We start from the raw sequence: 26,143 nt of genomic DNA on the forward strand, positions 1-26,143 counted from the left end.
AGAGAATCTAGAGCAGCAGTCTGAAGATTTCTTTTCCTAATCATAGCTATTTTGATAATTTTTCAGTGTGTCTTTGTCTATTTTTGTCTATTTTTCAGTGTGTCTAACCCTCTAACCCTAACCCCATCTAAACAATATAGTGCAAGGTAACACTTTCCAGTTGCCTGCTAATAGTCCTTTATTAAGACAAGGAACTTTATTATAACACATTATTGCAAAAAAACAGGGCGTAAGAAAAGACTATTGTAATGTTAAGTAATGCCAAATGTGTGTCTAGTTTGTATTATGCTACTCAAGTTATATCAGTGTGTATTTGTAATTATGTACTGAATGTCGTACTTGTGGGAAATCCCACAACACCCTGCCTGTCGTCTTTACTCATTCCCTTTACAATGCAGAAAATAACTCAACCCATTCTAAACAGCTATGAGACTGCCATACTGTATCTTGATGCCTTTGAATAAATTATGAATACCAAAGATCCAACATAAGGCACAAAAAACACTGAAATCACAAGGATGTTATCAGCAGCTTGGTCTCGCATTGCCAGACCTTCCTCCACGGCGCTGCGGAGGCGGGTCTGACTAGTCCACGCAGCATTCTGGGATGGGAGGATTTCTTTAAACCAATCACAATCGTCTTGGGCGGCGCTAATCGCCGGAAGGAGCATCGACGCCGCTGCAAATTAGAAGTAGTTTTGGTGGAACGTGTGTACGTTCAAAGGTTGTTTTAGTCGTGCAACAGAAAACTCAGATTGGACAGATAGTCTAGATAGCTGTCTGGATTTACCCTGCAGAGATCTGAGGACCAGGTAACCATAGTCCTCCAGATCCACCGGAGGTAAGAACGCCAACACAGAGAAAGCCGAAGGTAACGGACATCCGGTGGAAAAAAGGGATATCCTGCGGAATTTCGGACGGCACCGGAGTAATCCCGGAAGTGGAACATCGTGGATATAGTCTATCAGCAGCTCAATCTTTCAGTGAAAAACTGAGCGACACAATGTCAAGATTGAAAGCACGTGAAGCAGCACCTTTAAATTAATATTAAGATCAATAAGGATCTTGGTCGGCTAACAGCAGCACAAACACCAACCGGGACAGACTGCAGCAGCTAAATGTCAAATATGTTCACTTCCTCCGCACCTCTTAGACTGTTGTGTGATTAGCTGAGAGGGATAACATGTTTGATACTTGGGACACAGCTCAATAACTACCACTTGGAGGAATCCAAAGCCATTTTAACTGTAAAGAAAAACCAGCAACCTGCTCTGCCATCTGTGAAATAACACAATAACAAGCTGTCCCTCTCCAGAGACAGAAACCTTGATTTTTAATTAGCTTTTTCTTTGTACAGACGCAGATATTGGATGCCAATAAAAGAAGACTAAATGCACATTAGGCTATAAAGAGACATATATAATACTTAAATGCACTGAAAGACAGCTCAGGAAAGACGAATTGCTGACACGAGAACAAGGAAGGCATCTGAATAGGTCCTAAACCAAATTTATTATCTTACTAAAAAAGTAATATACAGTATATATCAGGCGTCGGCAACCTTTATAATAGTCTTGTTAATCAGCGAGCCATGTCAGCATTAAGCCTGTCAGCATCTACGAGTCCGCTCAGGCAGAGTTATTCTTCTCCTTCACGCCACATTCTGTGAAGAAGGAACCGAGTGCTAGCCAATCAGACGCAGAATAGGGCGCAGTGGTGGAATGTAACTATGTACCTTTCCTCAAGTACTATACTTAAGTACAAATTTGAGGTACTTGTACTTTACTTGAGTCTTTTCTTTTCATGCCACTTTCTACTTCTACTCCGCTACATTTCAGAGAGAAATATTGGACTTTTTACTCCATTACATTCATCTGTTACAGCTTTAGTTACTTAGACAAAACACATGTCATTTATAAAATACAATGTTTTATTGTAAATTAAACTACCCAACAATATAGAGACCTACATGTACAGCTGGAATGAAAGACTAAACACTTAGTTTAGAACGTGAGGATTTTTCTGCATCGGGTACTTTTACTTTTAATACTTTAAGTTACGTTTTCCTGATGACACTTACATACTTTTACTTAAGTAACATTTTCAATGCTGTCTTTCAGTGCATTTAGCGTGAATACTTCTTCCACCACCGGTAGGGCGGGGCTTTGCCAAATGCCGATGGGGAAAAGGTTGTGAAAAGGCTGTGCTCCTGCCGTAGGCTGGGAAAGAGGTCATTTGGCATTTGCGGATTGGAACATTTCCGAAAAACTCTGTTGCTAGTGCGCCATTGGTTGAGGCTACGGTGAATTTGTGAACTTTATCGGTTGTGTTAAACAGATTGGCTCTCTCATTTCCTAGAAACAGTCAACGTTGGCTTTTTCTTACAGTAACCATGACTGCACCCTTTTCCAAACGTTTACCATGTAGCTTTTGTGCCTAAACGTAACATTACTTTGACCACAGCGGGAACAGATCAGATGGGGTTAAATATGATATCTGTAACAGTAATTTCTAACGGATTTGGAAGGCACTGACAAACAATATGAGTTATTTTACAAGGCCATGAGAAACAATCTATGCTGTCATGTCTTCTGGAGGACTTGGCACTTTGAGCCAAGTCACAGTGAGGAAAGCTGAGGCTCCGTCGTGCAGATAACATCATTATAAAAAAAAGGTTGTTTCTCTTTGAGCTGGACACTCGATACTCATTATAAAAACCCTCTCAGCATCTTCGTTCTCCTCCCTATACATCCTCAACACATTTTTTTAATTAGAAAAGGAACCAATCTAATCAGACAGAAAGTGCCCCTTAATAAGACTGAAGGTGGGCTGTAATACGTCTGCTACAGCAGAGGATGTCTAATTGGAAATGTCCATTTGTTTAGATGGAAGAGAGGTTTAGCATGCTTGAAATGTGGCACTCAGCTCAAAGCAAGAGTAGGCAGACGCCTCTAGGTACTCTGAAAGCATGATAGCACTTAATTGTCAAGCATGTTTATGTCTTCCGTTAGCTGGTTTTGTTGCATTACGAGTTACTGAACGAGATGTTCTGCTCTTAGTTACACAATAAAGAACCATGTAGTGTGTTTAAAGAAAAAATAGCTTCACCATAATAGGAAAGAGTGTGGTTGAGGATAACCATTCCTTGCAAAATATAAAAGACACTTTCAATTTCAATATGTATGAACACACTCAGCAGTCCAAGTGTTACTGATTCAATTCCCTTTTTCCCTTCGACTGGGGGGGAGAAAGAGGGAGAGAGAGATGGAGAGGGAGAGACAGGGAGAGAGAGACTTGGTCATCCTTGTCGACTAAACTGAGAGACTTCTACAGTCGGTGCCAGGCATTCATCCAGCCTCATTAAAATGAATATCCTTCCCCCACAAAAAAATCCCATTTAAAAGGCAGAAACGAACTGGATAAAAAGGTCAGAAGAGAACGAATGGGAGTCCAAAGTTCTTAGAATATGTCAAGACAGAGGGAACCTAATTCTCAACAAACTGCGAGTCATCATCACATGGACAGAAAATGGGTTTGCCCTCCATTGATGCAATGAAATGTCATCATAATATTAAAAGAAAATGGGTTTCTGTTTTATCTTGCCTTAACACAGTACAACTAAAGCACTAACCCTATACTACAAAGACTTCTATTTAAGTTTCCCTAGTGAAGTCCCAGACCATGGCCCGAAAATGAGCAGTGTACTGGCCATCTGGCATACTGGGACAAATCCCAGTGGGCAGCTGCATCAGTGAGTCGTGGTCGTCAACAAATCCATAAAGTTTATTTTACCGTTCGTCCGGCCCTGTCTGCCTCTTTACCAGCTCATTCTGTCATTTGGGATGCAGAGGGTCTGGAGGGCAGTCAAAGGCATGACCCACCCTAACCCTTACCCTCATATTCCTAACCTTAACCAATCTCAGTCTCATGCCTTAACCCAACCAACCGATCAAACCAATCAGAGGTGGGTCATGCCTTCTTACGTCACTTGAGTCATTTTCTGACTTAAAGCTGCTCCAGAGTCACAGAAGAAATTCTACAACTGTTTTCACAAGCTGCGTAGTACTCCCTGTGACTGCTAAATTAACTTTGGGATATACAGTTATATCAGTGGAGGGTCCCTTTATTTGTCAGGGATTACATCCACATTAAGAGATATTTATGCTTCTGCATAAAATCTACGCCGTGGCTACGTACGTAAGTACGTGGAGACGCAGACCTACGCCAGACCCTGCGACGTAGCCTGACGCGCACCTCTTGAAAAATCTAAGTACACATACATGAAATCAAGGAGAGGGGTAACTTCTCCGAAAGATTTCCCACTGTGGTCAGAAAGCACAGGGGAGACACTTTGGTTCTCTCACTAGGACTCTAGAGTCGCTACCCGCTCTGAAGCTAATCGCCGTCACTCTCTCACTCTCTCTACCACACACTCCCCACGCACACACACACATGCCAGCCCTGCTACTGTCCTAAAGAGATCTAGGCACACACCAACGCACAAGTATAAACTTCAGGCCACTTACGTAGGCTACGGTGAAAGCTCTGTGTGGAGCCTCCGCAGAACCATAAATCAAGCTTTAGTCTGGGTCAACGTAAGTACATTTCCACGAAAGCCTTGACATGTCAGGCTTTGGCCCTCACCTTCTGCTCTGTGTGTTGCCGTTCTCAAAATCCCTTCGTCGTTTTTTGGGGAATGATTGTAAAGATTTACAAAGAATATGTTTACAGAGAGGTTTTTTTTCTCCTATGCCAGAATGTATCCGTGGTGTAGCCAGACCTTACTCCACAGCGCTGTGGAGATAGGTCTGGCAATGGGAGAATGCATCCACATGAAATAGGTGTCCACCGCACCTTCTGCCTTGGATTAAATTACAGTATTCAATTCAAACACCCACAAAGGGTTACAGGGATACCATGACTGCGCATAAATTGCTGGCTAATAGAATTTTAATGATGTGCTCATAGTGGAAGAGGGCAGGTGATGTGAGGACAGCTGTGGTGTCAACAGCTCCCCTGGAGATGCACGGTCTCTTCGTGCCACTGAGAGGCTTCCTCAAATTGAGCCTCTTCACACTGTGTCACTCCGCAGTGGTGAATTCATTACTCCAACCTGACACTCAGGCACATAAAACCTGCCTCTTCTGGTATTCTTTGTTTTGCTATGTATTCACACCGACTGCCGTGGCTGTTTTTCACGAGTGAGTTCCTCTTAAAATCAGTTTAAGATAATTCAATATGGGTTAGAGATCACTGGATGAAGAACAGTATCATATGACTCAGCTGCATTCGCTTGTTTGGCACACAGAGGGGAAATGAACTACCAACAAAAAAAAATCACAAATGAAGCGCATTTTATTTACACAAAGTGTGCTCCTTGCGGATATTGTCAGCAGCTCTACTCTGGCACAAAATCCACCGCATTAAAGGCAATTAATTAATGCTTTCTCAATTGATTTCAGTGAAGTCTGGCAGCAGTCCATGAATGAGGAAGGGACCATTAGCGAAATGTACAACTTGCATCATGAGACAAATTCAGAGCCAAATGCGAGGGAAAGTACAAGTGAAGCAGCCATTAAAAGTTACGACTTCTACACACAGCACCAGTGTTGGGGAATAACTTACATGTAACGGCGTTACGTAATTTAATTACCAAATAAAGGTAACTGTAATCCGTTACAGTTACTGGGAAAAAAATGTGTAGTTAAATTACAGTTATCTGTTAAATTGTTCCTGATTACAATGGGGGTTACATCTGAATATTTTCTTTAAAAAAGCTAGCCTATATGTTGAATAATATTCATTTTCTTAGGGCACCTGGATAGCTCACCTGGTAGAGTGTGCATCCCCCATGTACAAAGGCTCAGTCCTTGTCACAGCGGTCGCAGGTTCAACTCTGACCTGCAGCCCTTTGCTCTTGCTCCCCTTCCTTCAGCTGTCCTATATAATTAAATTGCATATCTTCATAACCAGTCTCTAACATTTAAAATCAGTCCGAACATCCCTCCTTCCCTCCCCCATCCCCCTCTCTCTGTCTCTTTTCTCTCTCTCTCTCTCTCTCTCTCTCTCTCTCTCTCTCTCTCTCTCTCTCTCCCGACCTCCTCTAGACAGAGGGATGGGTCTCTCTCTCCCCCCTCTCACCCACCATCCTTTTCCTCCATTAGGAGGACCTCAACTCTCTCCTTTTCTCTATCCCTCCTTTAAACAAAGGATGGCATGTTTTAATGTTCACAATGTTTTAACCAGACCTACATTAGGCCAATGCGGTGGGAAAAAGGGAGAAATGCTTTGACGCGTGGTTTGGGCTGCCAATAAATCAATGTCCATAGACTCCATACTTAAAATATCTTTCAGAATGACCCGTTCCCTTTATGACGATGCACGCTCACCGTAGCGCAGGTATATTTCAATATGTCCATTTCTTTGCAGGTAGGTTTTATTCTGCTTTCCCCTCTAAACACTAATAATCACTCCTCAGGCCACTACAGTGAAAAGCTGTATGCATTCCCCTTTTCCACCCACCTGTGTACCTCTGGCTGACTACCTTTATGCTTTCCGGTGACAATGCTCCACTCAGTGATCAAACACAAAACTGCATATGCATAAGTCACACCACCGTGGTACATAAACAAACCAAAACAGCAAAGCTACATAATGGCTCCAACACTACTATTATAAATAGGTTAACTTGAAATCGGTAACCTATTACATTTTCAGCGTAACCTTCCCAACACTGTCCAGCACACACACACGCACCACACACACACGCGCACACACACACACACACACACACACACACACACACACACACACACACACACACACACACACACACACACACACACACACACACACACACACACACACACACACACACACACACACACTCAAAGTCGGGCTTACCAGCTGTCTGATTCCAGCTCCAACAAGGACCTGTCAGAGGCACACTGCAGACACCACATGTTACCGTCTGAGCCCCTACACCAGACCCATCACCACCCTGCCCTCTGTTACTCCATCCCTGGGTTAAATGTAGCTTTGCAGCCTAACCGCACAGCCTCACTCTCGGACACCTCTCTCTAGCTCTGGCCTTTCTTCAGAGCCTTATGAGGAGGGGCGTTCGCAGGAAGAGGGAGGGAATTCCTCCAGAGGAAACTGGGTCGTGTAGCAGTGGGAGCCCTGGTGCCCCATGGATGAGGAGGGTCTTACACAGGAAGGGTCAACAAAGTGGAAAAAATGGAAGAGAGATTGAGCAAGCCCTGGCGGTGATAGCATCAGATGGGCTTTATTAGAATCTGGGCGGCAAGGATAAAGCCTGGGGGAAACCCCTGGATATACCATTATAGCTGCTGTAACTGGGGAGGTACGGCTGCAGTAATGTGAGCTTTAACTTGGTGTAACTGACCTCAGATGTCAACCTCCAGCTTCATATGGAAGACGTAAACAGTTACTGAGAATCACTACTTTACAACTGCTGATCAAAGGCTCACAAAGAGTGCTTAAAACGATACGATCACCACCACAGTCTTCCAACAGACAACGCAGAAGAAGCAACAGCTGCTTGGCCAGTTGACCCGCCAAGCTATTCTTTAAACAAATAACCAAGCTAATAGGGAACGTTTGACTCACATCCCCTCCCATCTCTGTGCTGATGTTTAGGGTGATTTCCCCCCCACTCCTATTCCCCTGCCTCGGCCCAAAAAGTGAGCAGTGAGGGGCCTATCTATTTCCATATAATGACATCATTACCCAAACAACGGGCGTGTATCAAGTGGACCAAAGATGTTATCAAACCAAAGCAACCATGCAGCGTAAAGCGCTGAGATAACACAGCTAATAGGTTTGGGTAGAGACCCACCGTGACGGTAAGGCCCTTACAAATGTCCGATTTTGCACTTTAACCTCTGGTTACGTTTATACATGTTTGGTGAATAGATTCTTAATGACTCTATATAACATGGGAAATAATCCTCATTACAGTATAAAATAAGCAAGAGTGAAGAGGGAGCTGGTGCCTCTCTTATGGGCCGTTACAGAGCTTAATAAAAAGAGCTAAATGTCTCCCATATGGTGAAGGTTCATGTAAAGTGCAGCAGAGAGAGATACTGGGAATGTAGAGGTAATCATAAAATAAGTTAAGATGATCTCTCAGAGGACAAATGTGGATAATAATTCCCTGACCCTCCATTCTGGAAGTGCAACTCTGGACAATGCTAACTATGTAGCTCAGGGGAGATCTCGACCAGTGCCAGAAAATATGATCTCTTAATGGTTCAAAGCTGAAAATAATACAATTAAAAACCCAAATTCAGCCCAAGTGATGCACAAAACTGAATAAGACCTGAAATTGCGACAAAGTCTTGATCCTTGGCCCAATCAAAATCTGAGTTTAGCTGAAGTTAGACACTACTTTAAACACTCAGCAAAGCGCAGCACTATCTAAGCCAGTTGGTTCTCTTTAGCATTAATGATGGCCGTGGTGCTTAAGGTAAAGCTGCAGCTGTTAGCACCCACTACATCTGTTTGAATGCACAGCGAGATAGTGTGAGACAGCTGCCTTTGATCAGACCTTGGGTTATTTTTGTCCCTCTTATCTCTATCTTGATAGTGAATAGCCAGACTGTACAGCAGTTAGGAGAGGAGTGATGTATTTTTATCTCACAAATTAGCCTGAATCTGTGCCACATGCTACAGGGGAGGCACAAAAAATCAAAACAAAAAAAATCAAACTGAGGCAAAATAACATCAAACAAATGAAATGACAACCTCTCAGCAAGCTGCCAACTCTTTAATCTCTCTCTCCTTCTCCTGAAGACACTCAAACATCTCAGCTTCACTTAATTGGACCCTACCACCTGCGCAGATAAGTATCTGAAAAACACCCTTACATTTCCCTAGATCAGTCACTGCTGATATTACTACTTATACATATATGGGCACCCATGAAAATAAGCACCAATGATACTATAAAAATGTGATTCATGGTCGCCTGGGTAGCTCACCTGGTAGAGTATGCACCCATATACAGAGGCTCAGTCCTCGACGCAGTGGCTGCGGGATCGGTTCTGACCTGCGGCCCTTTGCTGCATGTCATTCCCCCTCTCTCTCACCCTTCAAGTCTAAGTCTGTCTTGTCAATAATAAAGGCCAAAAAATGAAATTCACTGCAGAACTATCTTACCACTGTAAAACTTTTCACTGTAAATTTACAGTAATATACCGGCAGCAGCTTCACCACTTAACTATGGTTTATCTGTGTGGTGGTGATGGCGCAGTGGATCTAACCCATGCCTTTGGTGGGCGAGATCTAGGTTTGATTCCCAATGCAATACATCAACCAATGTGTCCCTGAGCAAGACACTTAACCCCTAGTTACTGCAGTGGTGTGCAACCTCTGACATATATAGCAATTGTAAGTTAAATGACATGTAATGTAAGCATATAGTTTAAGGTATTTTACTGTAAATAAGACATTCAGTTTCTTACCATATTATTTGAATTTACAGTAATATCAGTCCTTCCAGAAAAATGCGGAGTATTTTTGTGATTGTTGCGGGCAAAAATCCTTGATTATGCGGCACGTTTTCTAAAAAAATGCGATGTTTATGCAATTTTATGCAATGAAATTGCGGGAACTTGGAAAAATTGCGGTTTGATGAAAACAAGAAAAAAAGTGATTGTTTGAAAAAATACGGCTCCCGCATAAATATGCGGACTTTGGCTGATTATGCATTAAATTATGCGATCGCATAATCATGGTTTTCTGGAGGGACTGCAATATACTGTCTGCGGTGTAATTCCCGCATTTTCCTTTAATTTCCCCAGATGCATTGGTATTAATAGTAAATACCTGTAATCTGTAACATTCGCAGATAGTGCTATAATGTTATTATTTTCTCCCAGAATGCATTGCCATTTACAGTATGACAGTGAGATTTTAGCTGTAAAAATTTACATCAGAGTTTTACAGTGTAAAATAGAAGTATTTTATACTAAGTAAAGCGCTGTAACGTGAACACATAGTGTCATAGAAAGATACAATCCGAGAGGCTGGTTGTATTTAGTCGCTAATTATATATTAGCATTATATGTATGGATATATTGGATTAGTCCTGTTGTTCTACACCTTCAACCTACAGGATTGCCCAGCCCCAGCTATGTCATTTTACACAGATCAAATGATAATTTATCAAACAAACAAAAAAACATTATACTGAAATTAAGGATTAAGCAGACACAAAACACTGTTCATTTTGGGAACAGGTCCTAGTGAGCAGGGAGAAAGGCAGCCTTTTCACAATGAGTTCATGGTCTCAGTCGCTCGTTTCCTTCAACACAGTGTAAAAGTAAAGTGGTGTTATTCCACCACTGCTAACTATGCTGCTTTCAAACAAACCACTTTGCATCAGGTTCCCCTCATGACCTTTGAGGTGCGTGTGTAGAATGACAACACCTGAAGAAACCAGAATAGGCTTTTCATGACAAGAATAACTGACAACATTACTTGAGTTATGCTTGAGTTATGCGTCTCAAAAACGGCCAGAACTGGTAGTGGAATATTGCCTTTCTTTCATTATAGTCAGATTACTTGTGTCCATGTCACTGTACTAATTGTCTTGTGCTTCCTTGTGTGTTCATTATCTATCGTCACACTTAAAAAAGCCACAGAGGAACGCATAAAACAGCTGGTCCTTCTAGAGTAGCTGAATTAGTCTGACCGAGAGCTTTCAAAGTGATTTTGTCGGGACCTTTTAAGGGCCTGTATTACAGACACACCTGTCACACTGTGCCCAGGCTCCAAATGGAAACAGCAGGAACTGTCATCCTTGTATTAATCCTTACACCAGTTGCAGCTCCTCAGCAGACAGCTCCAACTATAACCACCAGTAAAGACACTACTCTCCTTTCAGTCTGGATCAACGGAAGTCCATTTTCAGGATAAAACCTGACATCTGCTGGATGTCAGGCTTTGCCCCCTCGACTTCCGCTCTCTGTGTGTTGCCCTTCTCAGAATCCCTTCGCTTCGGTACACGACAACAAACTTCAAGCTAGCGAGCTACACGCTGAAAATGGCAAGTTGTGAAGAACATTTGGATTGTGCAACAAGGCCGGCCTGCTTGGTTCTTTTGGTGAATGATTGTAAAGATTTACAAAGAATATGTTTACGGCATTTCCTCTCTAACTGGGACGTTTTGGGACCGATTGGTGGGATTGCTGTGAAGTAAGAACACAAGGAGATACACGGGTAAGAGCCAATGACCTTTAAGCATGTATCAGCTAATTTAAATAGCTCACATTACTGTATTGTGTCAACAGTTAACTTCATATAATATTGTATGTGTTGTTTTCTTTTGCGGGGTGCAAATGTTCCACCAAAACAAGTTCCTTCCCGAGACTATTTTACAGAGCCAACGTCGCTGCGTCGAGAGCTTAGCGCCGCCAACACAACTGTGATTGGTTTAAAGAAATGCAAACAACCCAGGGCGTTTTTTTTCTCCTATCCCAGAATGTCTCTGTTGTGTAGCCAGACCTTACTCCGCAGCAGTGTCGAGATACAGTCATGTGAAAAAATTAGGACACCCATGCTAAAGTTGACTAAAAAGCTGAATAAAAAAATTATCTTTTGGAAATAGATGTTAATACCTTAATTAAAAACATGAGGAAAAATCCAACCTTTAAGGACACCAACTTTCTTTGTGAATGAATAATGTATCGAAAAATAAATAAATGCTCTTCCTTAAAATACAGGGGGCATAAGTCAGTACACCCCTATGTTAAATTTCCATAGAGGAAGGCAGATTTTTATTTTTAAAGGCCAGTTATTTCATGGATCCAAGATACTATGCATCCTGATAAAGTTCCCTTGGCCTTTGGAATTAAAATAGCCCCCCCACATCATCACATACCCTTCACCATACCTAGAGATTGGCATGGGGTACTTTCCATAAAATCATCTCTTAATGCAAATCCAACCAGCTATTAGGCTAACTGAAATAAAACCAAATTTCCAAAGGCCAAGGGAGTCCTTAAAGGGAGTGGTGTCCTTAAAGATTGGATTTTTCCAAATTTTTGTAATTAAGGCATTAAGATCAATTTCCAAAAGATAATTTTTTTTATTCCTCTTTTTAGTCAACTTTAGCATGGGTGTCCTAATTTTTTCACATGACTGTAGGCATTGCAAAACTACTTTTCTCCTAAACCAAACCCCTCTACCTCCGGCTACAATGACCAAATCTCTCTGCCCCTCCCTGCTTACCTCCTCCCACATTCGGAGTGACAACATGGCATTCCCATCCAGCAGGGACAAAAATAGAGTTGTTGACAGACCCTGCACTTTCTGCTCCGCTTGATAAGTAAATTGATCAGCCTGTGTAAGTGGGGTAGCTGGAGACAAATGTGTCTGCACGACCACCTCCCCAGATGCTACGGCCTGCCGCCGAAAACAACAGCAGATTCACCACACAGAGGCGCTGGGAAGGCACATTTTCAACAGGGAGCCCAGACAAATATGCAATTACATGCCACCATATCATATAGAGGCTACACCATGTACCTGTTTGGAATGCGCCCAGTCTCGCATTGCCAGACCTTCCTCCACAGCGCTGCGGAGGAAGGTCTGGCTAGTCCACACAGCATTCCTGGTTGGAGAAAAACGTGCTCTGGTTTATTTGCATTTCTTTAAACCAATCACAATCATCTTGGGCAGCGCTAAGCGCCGGACGGAGCAATGGTGCCTCTGCAAAATAGCCTCAGGAAGGAACTTGTTTTGGTGGAACGTGGACGTTCAAAAGTAGTTTTAGTCGTGCAACAGAAAACTCTTTTGGACAGATAGTCTAGCTAGCTGTCTGGACTTACCCTGCAGAGATCTGAGGAGCAGTTCACCATAGTCCTCACAAATCCACCGGAGGTTAGAACGAATTTCCAGTGGAATCGGAGCAAAAAGTGGAACGTCGTGGATAAAGACTAGATTGCGTCTGATCATGTCACTCCACATGATGGGACACAATCAGTCTTTAATCTATGCCGTAGTGCTTAAACAGTTCATCAAGCAAAAATGCAACATTCACAATGTTCAACTTCAAAAATAGAGGACTTGTGTCCTGTGTGTTTTTCTCCGTTTCAAGTCGTTGTAAATGAAATGCTTTTGGGTTTTAGACTGTTGGTTGGAGGGCTGTAACGATTATTTTCATTTGATTTTCATGATTTAATTCCATGGGGTGAAGAAACTAGAAAATATTCACATTTAAGAATCTGGAATCAGAGAAGTTGTACGTTTTTGTTTCATAAAATATACTAAAACCGATTAATCGATTATCAATACAGTTGACGATTAATTGAATAATTGGCAACTAATCCATCGATGAATTGATTCATCTTTGCAGCTCTAGTTGGTTGTACAAAACAAGCTAATAAAAAAAGTGCAATTTTGTTTCAAAAGAGCAGCATTTACGTTTCCAGGGTTGGTTTAAGTGTGTTTGTTCTTGCTTGGAAAATGAAATTATAATTGACCTAATTCTTTCTACAATCCACTTCACCTTAATTATGAGCCAGAGCTAAATGTATACAAATGAGAGACACGCTATTTAAACAACAACAAATGCTGTTTTCCAACTGGGAGCAAAGACTGGAGCATGTTTTTGTACGTAGGGCACACCGATAATACAGTATGTCAGCACATTTATGATTATCTCCTGTGTAAGAGTCATGTCCTGTTTAGAGACACGTTCATTTTGACATAAAAAAACAAAGATCTAGGCAGCGATTGGCCGGCCTCCAGCTGCATCACCCACACCCTAGTCTATATCCTTAACGTTCCACTTCCGGGATTGCTCCGTTGCCGCCGGAAAATCCGCCAGATTTCACTAATTTAGGCCGGATATCCGTTGCCTTGGGCTTCCTTTGTGTTGGCATTTTAAACTGTGGTCGTTTAATGAGGACTATGGTATCTGTCCAATCTGAGTTTTCTTTTGTTTTTGACTAAAACAACCTTTGAACGTACACATGTTCCACCAAAACAAGTTCCTTCCCGAGACTATTTTGCAGAGGCACCACGGCTTTTGCTTTTTTGTGATTGGTTCAAAGAAATAAACCAGAGCACGCTTTTCCTCCCATCCCTGAATGCTATGTGGAGTAGTCAGACTCTCCTCCAGCGCGCTTTGGAGCAGGGTCTGGCAAAGCGAGACTACCCACACCTCAAACTGAGCGTGGCCCCAGCCCGGCCCAGCAGGCTGACTGTGTCTCTTTTAAAGCTGTTTGGCTCTACTTCAACCCTGTAATCCCTGAGCTCACAACCCACCCACGTGTGGCCTTCAGAGGGAGGCAATGGCCTTGCCCTCTCAGCCTCAAGTCTTTCCACCAGAGAGAGAGAGAGAGAGAGAGAGAGAGAGAGGATTTACTTAAAGGTGCAGAAAGCGATGCTGCACAAAAATTGTTGATATTTGAACTGTACTGCCAAACCAATACAACCCCCCCCCTTGAGAAGCTCCGCCCCCCAGATTCACAGACAGATAACTACTGGCTGGCTGGAACATTCACATGCTGCCCCACACAGTTGATATTATGTTGATGACCACATGGCATTGGGTCTGTTCAATGTTTATGCTGTGCTGTGGTAGCCCCTCTGACCAGTGTGCAGTTATTCAGCTTATCTCTGCTAATCCTCCTGCTGTAACTCTTCCTCCATCCTGTTCCTGAGCTGCCTATAGGCTCTAGTGCCAAACCAACACCAATAAGCCACAGCATTGTAGTGAGAAGGAAATACTGAGCAACCTCAGACACAGGCTGAGGTAGGTTTAAAGGATTGTTTCAGCTTGAACACTTCTGTCTTATTTCCCTAGTATTTTCCATCGTTTCACATTAGGTTTGATTATCTTTGTGCTGTAACGTCGCTGTAACAAAGTCTGACGGATCAAGCAACACAAGCAGTCAGAGGATCAGACAGTAAACAAACAGACAGTTTAGCCGGATTATCAAAACCACAAGGTAAAACCGAAAGTAAGCATCCCTGTACTATTTACGTTCAATCGGAAAGTCTGGATTTAAACAGCGAAGGACGTTTACAAAGGACACAAAGGGTACAGGGTTTCAGCAAATGCTCATTTTAAGGGCGTTTTCACACTTGCCTAATTTAGTTCGGTTGAATTGAACCCTGGAGGCTTTTCCGTTTGGGCAGGTGTGAACACTGCAATCACACTCGGGTGCGGACCAAAACAACCGGCTCTCTCGGCTCGGTTACAAACAAACTCTGGTACGCTTCGGTACATTTCATTTGTGGTGAGGTGATGTAACCCAACTACCAGGGGCACGTTCAATCTCAAATCAATGTGTACTGTTTTGCTACAGTTTCCTGGTTGAACGACATGGCTGGATCTTCCCTTATCTTTTTTTTAAGATAATTTTTGGGCATTTTAGGCCTTTAGGACACCTGAAGACATGAACGGGGCGAGAGAGGGGGGAAATGCAGCAAAGGGCCGCAGAGCAGAGTCGAACCTGCGGCCGCTGCGTCGAGGAATAAACCTCTATATATGGGCGCATGCTCTTCCAGGTGAGCTACCCAGGCGCCCTCACTTCCCTTATCTGATAGCTCCTTGCTCCTCGGTCCTCGGCTGAACCGGAAGTTGTTTTCCGTCTCAAAGCTCTTATTCCTGCCCCGAGGAGCAGGGAGCTATGATCGAGGAGGGATCTCTGAGGAGCTATGATCGAGGAGGGATCTCTGAGGAGCTATGATCGAGGAGGGATCTCTGAGGAGCTATGATCGAGGGTACACAAGAGAGCAGCCTTCCCGGAAGCTGTGCAGCTGAAAGCCGTTGCTAACTCCGCCCATTCAGCTGACGAATTAACGTGACGCTTCAGAAGAAAGGACGTCTCATCCCTCTAAAAACACATTTCCTTGTTTCCTCTCTCCTCGCATGATTTCCTCACTTCTCTCCCATGCTTCCTTGGTGGGATGGACTAAGACACGAGGAAGGGAGGCAAGTGGAGAAGCCGGGGATGCAATTTAAGAACCTGGGATGCACACATTTCCTCAGAATGGTGTGCAACAGGCTCAGAGGTATATGTTTTCTCTCGTGTGATGGATGGGTCTCTCGTTAAGTGGCTGTGTCTGTAAACTTGTGGTAATAAAAAAGGTAGAGCACTTGAACACACAGCAGGGTGTTCAACGCACCCCTGTTTCACTTTAAATAAACGCGTTGCTATGTTTTGGGTTGGGTGGGTCTTCCTTTTTACACACACACACACACACACACACACACACACACACACACACACACACACACACACACACACACACACACACACACACACACACACACACACACACATAAACACAATCAGCAGCAGACTGTTAGCCTCCTGAGACTGTCCTGATCTGGCGAGCTCCAGTTTTCCACTCGCAGATCAGTCTGGCATCTTGAAATAGAGAAAATTTGGAGCCGTTCGCCAAACGACCGACCAATCAGCGTTGGTTTTGAAGCGGGTTTAGGTGTGACGCAACGAGAAGCGACTGTTCAGTCTAAACAACGTGGCGGCTTCCACGGATGAGATGAACGTAGCTATCGCAGCAAGTTTTATGCAAATTAGAAAGTATTCCTTCATTGAAAGAAGAGCAAAAAAACGGCACTGGAGGCTTTTCTCGGAGGAAAAGATGTTTTTTGCTCTTCTCCCGACTGGTTTCGGCAAGAGTTTGATCTGATTGGTTGATTTGGCCTGTCTGTCACCAATATAAGTGGTGATAGACAGATGGTTTATCCAATCAGCTAACCAGGATTTTCGCCCCTTCCCAAAAGTTCTCCAACGGAAAGTTCCCAGATGGATATGCCGAGCTAATGCGAAGCGATCCATCTGGAGGAGTCAGGTTAGCAGACTGTAGGATGTGACGTAACAACGGAAACATCATCGTTCATAAAACACAATAAATCAATAGTTCCGCGGACACAATATAATAATAATAATAAAGACCTGTATTGCTACTACTTATTTATATATATATATATATATATATATACAGTACTACAGTACAGTACAGTAGTCCAGAACACAGGACCTTGTATTTACCTCCTGTATTTACTTTCTTGCTCCCGCCCCCAGACACATCCGACCAAAAAGAGAAGTGATCCAACTTGAGTGGTTTGTCGTGACGCATTTTGGTTCGCTTGGATCGTTCTCTGTGTGAAAGGAAACTGAACCAAGGGGAAGACGCTCCAAGGGCCTCCAGCTCCACAGAGCAGAGCAAATGTATTACAGGTGTGAAAACACCCTAAGAAGTTTAAGACCTTTTTACTACCACAAAGAATGTAATTTAATACCCATTTCATGGTCATGCTGGCCAAAGTATGAGACAAAACTCTCGACATTTATACCAAATCTTTGTCACTACTTTCCGACTGTATATGACAGCAATTCTTAATAAAAATGACTTAAACTAAAATAACTAATTAACTAAAGATCTGCATATGAATTTTAAATGAAGTCAGGAACAATGCTAGGGGGTAGGGCTGCGATATGGAGAAAATCAGATATCACGATATTCTTGACCAAATACCTCGATATCGATATTGCGGCGATATTCTAGGGTTGACAATTGGTGCTCTAACAAAATAACTTCACACTTAGATTTTAGATAAATAATCATCAGTAATGTGGACATAATGTCTAAGTGGGGAAAAGGCAAATAATAGAACAGTTACAACAGTCTGGTAAGTTCAGAAAAGTACATCCCTGGCTTTACTGTAATGCAGCCTTTAAACCCTGAAAAGACAACACTTATGTCATATTACGATATCCAAAATCTAAGACGATATCTAGTCTCATATCACGATATCGATATAATATCGATATATTGCCCAGCCCTACTAGGGGGTATACAATGTGTCACCTTTTTCAGCCATTCTAAGTTTGCAGGTATGCTCGTTCTCAGATTCCAGCAATGAACTTGGAGTACAACGCTATTTTTACCGATAGGCATGATGGCCAAAACAACTAAAATTGCAATAAACCAGATTGATCCTTTAAGATATCCAGGCAGATGTAATGTCAGCTACAGAAAATAAGCTATAGCTCTGCCTCTGACTCAACATCAATCAACGTCACGCCTTTGATGTTGGTAAGGTTTTACTTTCTGTTTTTGTGCTCCACCACAGAGTTGAGCTTTTATCATCAGCGCCTATCTTCGGTATTTGTTATTGTCAGGTCTGAGCGCTGTGCAGACAATCTCAGCTACCCTGATGCTATCTTATGACTCAAGACAGGAAGCATTTTTCAGATGTCATCCATAGATACAGTGTGACACTGCATCATCGACCGGCTCGGGAAGCCCAACTGAGATTTTGTCCATAAAAAAACTGATAATAATAATTGAGGTTGGTGCTGGTGACCCCCAGGTTGAGAACCACTGCCCTAAACAATCAGATTTCAGCCAAGTCATGCTAGATAACATTCAGTAAACCAGAAGCGTACATTCACAATCAGCTGATCTCCCTCGTCACGTGCAGTCAAGATGTCTTTGCCTCGCACACACACACACACACACACACACACACACACACACACACACACACACACACACACACACACACACACACACACACACACACACACACACACAAGCACAACACACAACAGATCCTGACATGTTTGCACTGGAAACAGATGAGAGCCTCGCAGCGACGCAGACCTGAGGCGCTGGTGGACGAGCTGCTGCTTCATTAGTATTCATAAACATTTTTCTGCTCCAGGAAGAGCAGCCCGGCTGAGCGTGCCCAGACTGTGTCTGAGAATGGCCGGACACCGGCTAAGTGTGAAGGAGGAAAAGTGTTTTTAGCTCCAGTAGAAGAACTAATCTCCGTTTAAATTAACACGCCCAAACCACATATTTCATCAACATTATCGTATGCTGGGCATGTGTGTGCCGGGGTAAACAGGAGGAAGCATGTACATATACTCCACCCGTTGCTGGTGGTTCAATCGGGTGGCAAAACATTGGCGTCAATGTTGGTTTGAAATGCCAGAGCAGTGTGAATGTGAAGTGTAAATGTAGCAAGAGTAGCAATGTAAATGTAGCCCTAGTGAAATGTTGTGGCAAACAACTTTATCACTAAGTAGTAGAGCTGGGCAATATATCAATATTATATTGATATCGTGATATGAGACTAGAAATCGTCTTAGATTTTGGATATCGTAATATGACATAAGTGTCTTTTCCTGGTTTTAAAGGCTGCATTACAGTAAAGTGATGTCATTTTCTGAACTTACCAGACTGTTCTATTATCTGCCTTTACCCATTTAGTCATTATATCCACATTACTGATGATTATTTATCTAAAATCTCATTGTGTAAATATTTTGTGAAAGCACCAATAGTCAACACTAAAATATCGTTGCGGTATCGATATTGAGGTATTTGGTCAAAAATATTGTGATATTTGATTTTCTCCATATTGCCCAGCCCTACTAAGTAGTCTATATTTTGACGACGTTCCACTTCAGGGATTGCTCAGGTGCCGCCGGAAATTCTACTGGATGTCCCACTATGTAGGCTGGATGTGCGTCCCCTTCCTCTTTCTTTGTGTTGGCGTTCTAACCTCCAGTGGATTTGTGAGGACTATGGTTAACTGCTCCTCAGATCTCTGCAGGGTAAATCCAGACAGCTAGCTAGACTATCTGTCCAATCAGAGTTTTCTGTTGCACGACTAAAACAGACTGAACTCATAAAATGTATGACACGCCAATTCGTATGCCGTTTTTGCGTGTTATGGAGACGCATTATCGCTTTTTAGCGTGTTTATCAACGCCGTTCGGCTGCCATTGACCTGCATAACGTGTGAATTTTCATCGTAGCGAGTAGTATGAAAGGAGGTTGGTTGGGGGGGTGGATGGGTAAAACACGGGTATCGCGTCCCGCGTGTGGCGTTTTTCAACCGTTTTTTTAAGCCTTCCCCAATGTTTCTTTCCTAAACCCAACCGTTTATTGTTTTCCTAAGCATGTGACGTTGGTCACCGTTGTGTTTTTGTTGATTTTTTGTGTTACTAAAGCCTTTCCCAATGTTCTTTTCCTAAACCCAACCTTTTTTTTTTTTTTACACGTTCTTGCGATAGTACGGCACGTTCTCGCGATAAGACGCCACATGGCGATGCCACGTGGTGTGTATGTTTACATCCGCTGTATACAGCGTAGACATACATAGCTCAAAATGCGTACAGATAACACGCCATTTGGCTTTAGGAAAGTGTCGTGTATGTTTACGCAAAGTCATGATGCCACGTTGACTAAAACTACTTTTGAACGTCCACGTTCCACCAAAACAAGTTCCTTCCCGAGGCTATTTTGCAGAGGCACCGTGGCTCCGTTTGGAAGCCAAGACGATTGTTATTGGTGTGGACTAGCAAGCCCCTCGTCCGCAGCGCTGTGGAGGAAGGTCTGGCAACGCGAGACTATCTACTTAGTAATAGAATAGACACTGAGAGGCTGAGGTGGGTAGTTACATTTGTTGGACAGCATTGCACATTGCATATTTGCAGGAGTTATAAATGTTGTTTGAGGTTTTCATGGAATTTATTATGTTTCTTATTGAGTGTGCAAGACTGTGGGCCGTCTGGCGCAGCGCCTTACAGCTATACAAACACCCAGAAAGTGACTCAATGTGTTGGTTGAGTGTCTGTCTCTGGTCTGTCTTCAGCTCTGTATGTGAAAACGTTTGTTCCCTGCACCAGGTGCGTCATACTATTCGGGTGAAAAGAGATTTAATTCCAGGTGGAGATGTTTGATGCTGCCAAGTTTACATTCCCCTGAATATTCCAGACACTTGTGCAGAAACTGTGTCCCTCTGTTCCAACTTAATACACCCTCTAGAGGTGAAATTAGTTTGCAAAACTCATTTGATGGAAACACTGATGGATGAATTCACAAAGAAAGGATTGCAGCTGCTGATAGGTGGCTGGGTTGTCAACCTTTTCAGTTTTGTTTTGCCTAATTTGGGCAGGTTTATCCTTTTGTGAATTTGCCTGTGAATGTTCATACAAGTAGTTCTTAAATTCCACTTTTTGTGATGACAAAATGCCTGCCTACACCACCAGCAACAACAACAACAACAACAACAACAACATATGTTCGTATGATGGACCGACCAGGCCAGAGGTGAACAGGGAAAGAAGGGAGAAATGAAGGAAGGCGGAATTTGCTGCATAACCCCACAGGTCCTTCTTTCTCTCCCTCCCATTTACATCCCTTTCCTGCCATCCATTGCTCATCACTGACACTGTGTGGGCAGTGCTGCTGCCAGAGTGACTGATGGGCACCCTACACTGTCCCCTCCGAGCAGGAACATCAGGGCAAAAATGATGCAGTCTGAGAGCCTAGCTGAGTGGCCATGACAAGCTATGGATCCGCCCACTGCCCCTGCTGCTTTCAAGGGCATTTTATCCAAGTGAGGGAAAGGAATGGGGAGAAAGGGAGGAGCAGCTGTACATCATCTTGCTGCGGGGCACACGACGAAGAAGAAAAAATTGAAGGGGAGGGTCATCTATTATCACCACAAGGGGAGAAGTAGAACCCCATCTGGTTCAGGCCTAACAGGACAGTCCCCAAAATGTCAGAGACAGGATAAGAAAAATAAATGGAAATAAGCCTCGAACAGAAAATGAAATGTCATTGTGCATTACAATGTAAAGAAAACAAGTTTCTCTATGCAGCACAATGGCTAAATGAAGGATACCAGAGATTCAAGACGGTAGGGCTCCACAATATATCTTTTTTTTTTTTTATTGTTATCGTGATATCAACTTGCGCAACAAACACATTGCGAAAGGCTGCGACATATCGCGAAACACACTTAGAGATTTTTTTTGTTAGTAGAAGGAAAATATGAGTAGAAAACTGCACTTTAAAATGTATACATTTGACATTATGACATAATTTTATGGCATGGAGTCCTTTAGTGTGCTTGCATAACTGCAGTGTGAAACTAACCGGATCAAATGTATACAAAACCAGGAACCTTGGTCCGGACCTTGGTTCAGACTTTCAGGTCTGAAAAGGCCCTTAGAGAAGTTAGAGTTACAGATCAACTGTAACTTTATTTCTGCCATTTTCTTTTCCATTGGTGCCTTTTATGTTCATTTCAATGTTCAATGTGTTCAATAAAACAATGTTGGAATTTTTATTTTATTTTATTCAACGAGCAATTTGTTGTATTTTAGCAGAATACTGCAAGCAGCAGAACTGAGTACACTTTAATAGCTGTTCATTTATCCCAAGTAATATCGTTATCGCTATATTTAACAATGGTATTGCATATTTTCCTCATATCGTGCAGCCCTACCAGAGGGTTTAAAAATCAAATCAACCCACAGGAAGATTACGGATGGCAGACATAAACTTACCTTCATTGTACAGAAGCTCAGGTGAAGTACAACTGACTCCTGGCCTGTTTTAACCTAGAAGAACCTGACTAGAACTGGATAGTTTGAACTCCAGAAAGATTTCCAAACGATTGACTTCAGAACGCCTCTCTTTCACACTGATGGATTTCCAGCCTGAGCATGGGTCTGTTGCTGTCAGACACCACCCTGGCTGGCTTTTTCCTCCTACAGCTCCTGCTCCGTCCTTTTTTTTTTTCCTGTGGTGTAGAACACACACTGAGGCTATTGAAGGACAGGCAACACCTCTGTCTACTCGCTTGCTCTGGGCGCTGTTGATGTTGGCATCTACAATAAAGGTTGCCTTTCTCTTTCCTGCATGGCCCGCCCCTGCCCTCCTGCTGGAGTTTTCACCTCTGCCAAGGAGAGCCGTGAGGCTGAAATGGAAGAAAGGTTGTGTGGTGGCGTTGTGCCGGCTGTGTGTGCCCGCCTGTCAGGGGAAGGGAGTGGCAGCCTGGTGTGACACACACACTTGATTACCCTGGCTGATTGGGGATTATTTTTGGCTTTCAATGGCACCCTCCTAAAACTGAAACTCTACGCTGTGTTTTCTCCCGCAATAATCTCTTCCAGTCGTCACATCAGTGTAAATATTATTCATCTGACACCAAATACTTCTCTATTTCTTTAACTGCACTACATGCTGGTATCACATAACCAGAAAGTGGAACGTCGAGCTCTCTTCTCTTCCTCTCAGTCGACACCCTAGGTGAACTTGGGGAAGTACTTCAGTGTGGGCCACTCCCACTGAGTTATAGTTAAATATTGAAGGAGCAAATATAGCTCAGTGTTCACGAGACAGCATATGAGACACTTGAATGGCCTGAGAGGCTGAATGCAGTTTTCATTTTTGATCTAATTACAGAGAAAGACAAAGCACCTTTTCTCACATTTAACTCTGCTGGTCATTAGCATGATCTATGCTACAGAAACCACACTCCCAAACAATATTTAAAGCTCTACTAATCACTTTTGTTATATAAATTTTTTCATGTGTTTCTTTTATTTAAATGTTTGTATTAATAAGTTACTATGTGTAGCGTAACATAACTGTCGCTCATAGTGATGAACCAACAGATGAATGCAGTCCCATTGAAGCCAGCATGTTTTACGTTCGTCGTCTGTTTACATAACTTACTCACAGAGAAGGCAAGAGGTTGTGACGCCGGTGACTTCAGGGAAGCAGGAGGATTTTCCGGTTCTGTTGTTTCTTTAAATCTCTGACTCCAGCAGTAGCCATGGTGTCTGGAAGGGTGCAGCTGCGAGCTACTGGTACGCTAACGTTACCCTGTGTCTTTAGCTGCATGCCACCAGCCGGTAAGCTACGCTGTGTCTGTTGGTGTTTTTTTGGGCAGACTTGCGCAAGTAGGCGGCGGTGAAGAGAGAAACAAATACTGGTGGAATCGTTGATCCTGATCGATCGCTTTTCGATTTAAAATCAAAATCGTGACACCCCTAGTGGAAACCAAAAAACGAGCTGCTGGATGTATACATCCATGCAATTGTTAAGCCATAGGAATGATAAAAGGTAATAGTGTGTAAAATGTGTGGTTTAAGCTCGCTCTGCTGTACTCAAGATGGAAACATTTTTATTTCAGAGTTGAAGAAATACTCACTCTTACTATACAGAATCTCTCTAGCTTCCGGCCTGAAGGATTATCAGCAAAGAGTTTACAAGCCATTACACAATCTACAGACACATACTGTAAAACTAATGCAGTGGCCCGATCATATGACTCCCATTCATTGAGTGTAGCACTCCAAAGAGTTATCTACCATATGTAAAAGTCAATCTGCACGATTTACTTCACATAAATTCGCTGATGCATACTTAGAAATGTCCCCCTTAAATCATGCTCAGGCACAAATTGTTGCTAAGCCACTAAATGCCGCATTTGCTATTCTGATCCATGTTGGCAAGCGTATTCTGTCCTGTAGGTCCATGCAGCATTTGTAATGAGACTAATTGTGCTGTGAGTCCCATCTGGCAGAGCTGTCAATATTCGTCTTTATGAGCAACACAAACAGGTCCAAAGTACACCTCATGCATACCAACAAACACTGCCAGTTAGCATAAGTGAAACAGAAGCGATGGGAGTTATTTTAAGGACATTTAAGACAGCACATGCTGAACAGGAAGATTTATGAGGAATATGTCTGATCTGTTCTAAGGCTTGGCCAAGCTGGGGCCAAGTAGGGGCCACTAAAATGCTTACTGTGTTTTAAAATATCCTTAGCACTTAGACCTTGTGATGAAGTGACATCTGGTTGACTCTTCCCAGACCCAGAGATCCATTTTCCGCCCCTTGAACACTTCCCTTTTCAGATATGACCCCTGCTAACCCTTTGAACTAGTACTTCCTCTACATATCTCGAGACAGAGGGGCCCTCCTGCTCCACAGTCCACTGTGACAACAGCTTGTGTTTGCTTGTTGCGCTTCTGTCCAGGATACGAAATTACGAATCCCACTATGGCCACGCCAAGACCCGCCCTACGAAGCAGCTCGATTGGTTGGGATTAGGCATTTCACCTCGAGTGGTTAAGGTTAGGATAGCCGACTGGTCAGGAGATAGGACCTGTACAAATGGGGTTTCGTTACCTTACGTTCTCATGGACGCCTGGCCAATAAATGATATTGAAAGGCTGGTCTTGGCGTGGCCATAGTGGGATTCATAACATCGCGTCCAGGACAGATATCTTCAACAGGGGGTCCGGGACCCCTAGGGGGTCCTCGGAGCTACTGCATGGAGGCCACTAAATTATTTGTTTTATCATCAGTATTGTCAAAAATACATGAAGCCAACATACTATTAGCAAATATAAATCAGCTGATGCCTTTAGGTAAGGTAGTCACTAACATCCACAGATACAGTTTATCCTAAGGATTCACTGTGCCACATGTATGTTTAACATTAAAACATGATTTATGAAATCATAGCAACAATTCTTATTTTAATAGCTTAGTATTCTATGAAAAAAGGTATGTATACAGGCTTTAGGCCGCCCTACACGTTATTGTAGGCCCAGGTTAATATGCAACTTAATTTAATAAAAATGTTGTGATGTAGTAGGGGGTCCCTGCTCCATCTCTTTTCATGTAAGGGGTCCTAGGCTTAAAAAACATTGAAGACCCCTGGTGTATGATATGTTCTAGCTGTCTAAAAATAAGAAGTTAAACCTCCAAAACTAATGTGAGCAGGCAAGCAGGATGGTAACTAAACAGCAAGTCATGCTGCTGTCATATGGAACAACCATCTCCTGTGCCACGGTGTGAAACGTGTGACGACTGCTGCTTTTCCAAGAAAGGGAAGCCAAATGCTTCTGCTACATTTGCCTCTCATGATTATTACATGGATGACAGAATATATAGAGTACACTATTTATGTGCCTTATTTGTCAGCAGTGTCAACCTGCTTCATTCGTGTGTCAGTGTGCAAACTAATGCTGAAAGACCTCTAATACACAGCCTCAGCACCGTCTAAAGGATCAGTTTCATGTCGAGGAACACTAAAATTTCAGCAACTTTCCATTCCAGTGAAATATGATTTGGACAGTCAGCAGAAGTTATTTCCCCAGGCTAGAAAAAAACGCATGTCATGAAGAGGAACTGGTAATTGTTTTCAAAGAATGAAAAGGTGAACAGTGCGGTATATCAAAAACAACAGGAAGGAACATTTCAAGTCATTATTTTCCACAAACTACTTTTGAGGACTTCCATTTAACCATTTGTC

At 42.9% G+C, this 26,143-nt stretch overlaps 1 protein-coding gene across 7 annotated transcripts in view; it reads right to left on the minus strand.

Annotated features, from left to right (window-relative positions):
- The window catches only part of iqsec1b (IQ motif and Sec7 domain ArfGEF 1b), a 241,601-nt gene that overhangs the window by 31,899 nt on the left and 183,559 nt on the right, over nucleotides 1–26,143 (minus strand). Inside the window, exon 1 of one of the 7 annotated variants that reach the window (XM_039797025.1) lies at nucleotides 6,903–7,029. The exons of the other annotated variants lie outside the window; for them this stretch is intronic. Coding sequence (XP_039652959.1) covers nucleotides 6,903–6,961 — 59 coding nt within the window. The 5' untranslated portion in view covers nucleotides 6,962–7,029. Of the gene's footprint in view, nucleotides 1–6,902; nucleotides 7,030–26,143 lie in introns of those variants that run through there. 7 annotated transcript variants of the gene reach the window in all.

This window comes from Perca fluviatilis, chromosome 4, assembly GCF_010015445.1.
Source record: "Perca fluviatilis chromosome 4, GENO_Pfluv_1.0, whole genome shotgun sequence".
In the NCBI taxonomy this organism is placed as follows: Eukaryota; Metazoa; Chordata; class Actinopteri; order Perciformes; family Percidae; genus Perca; species Perca fluviatilis.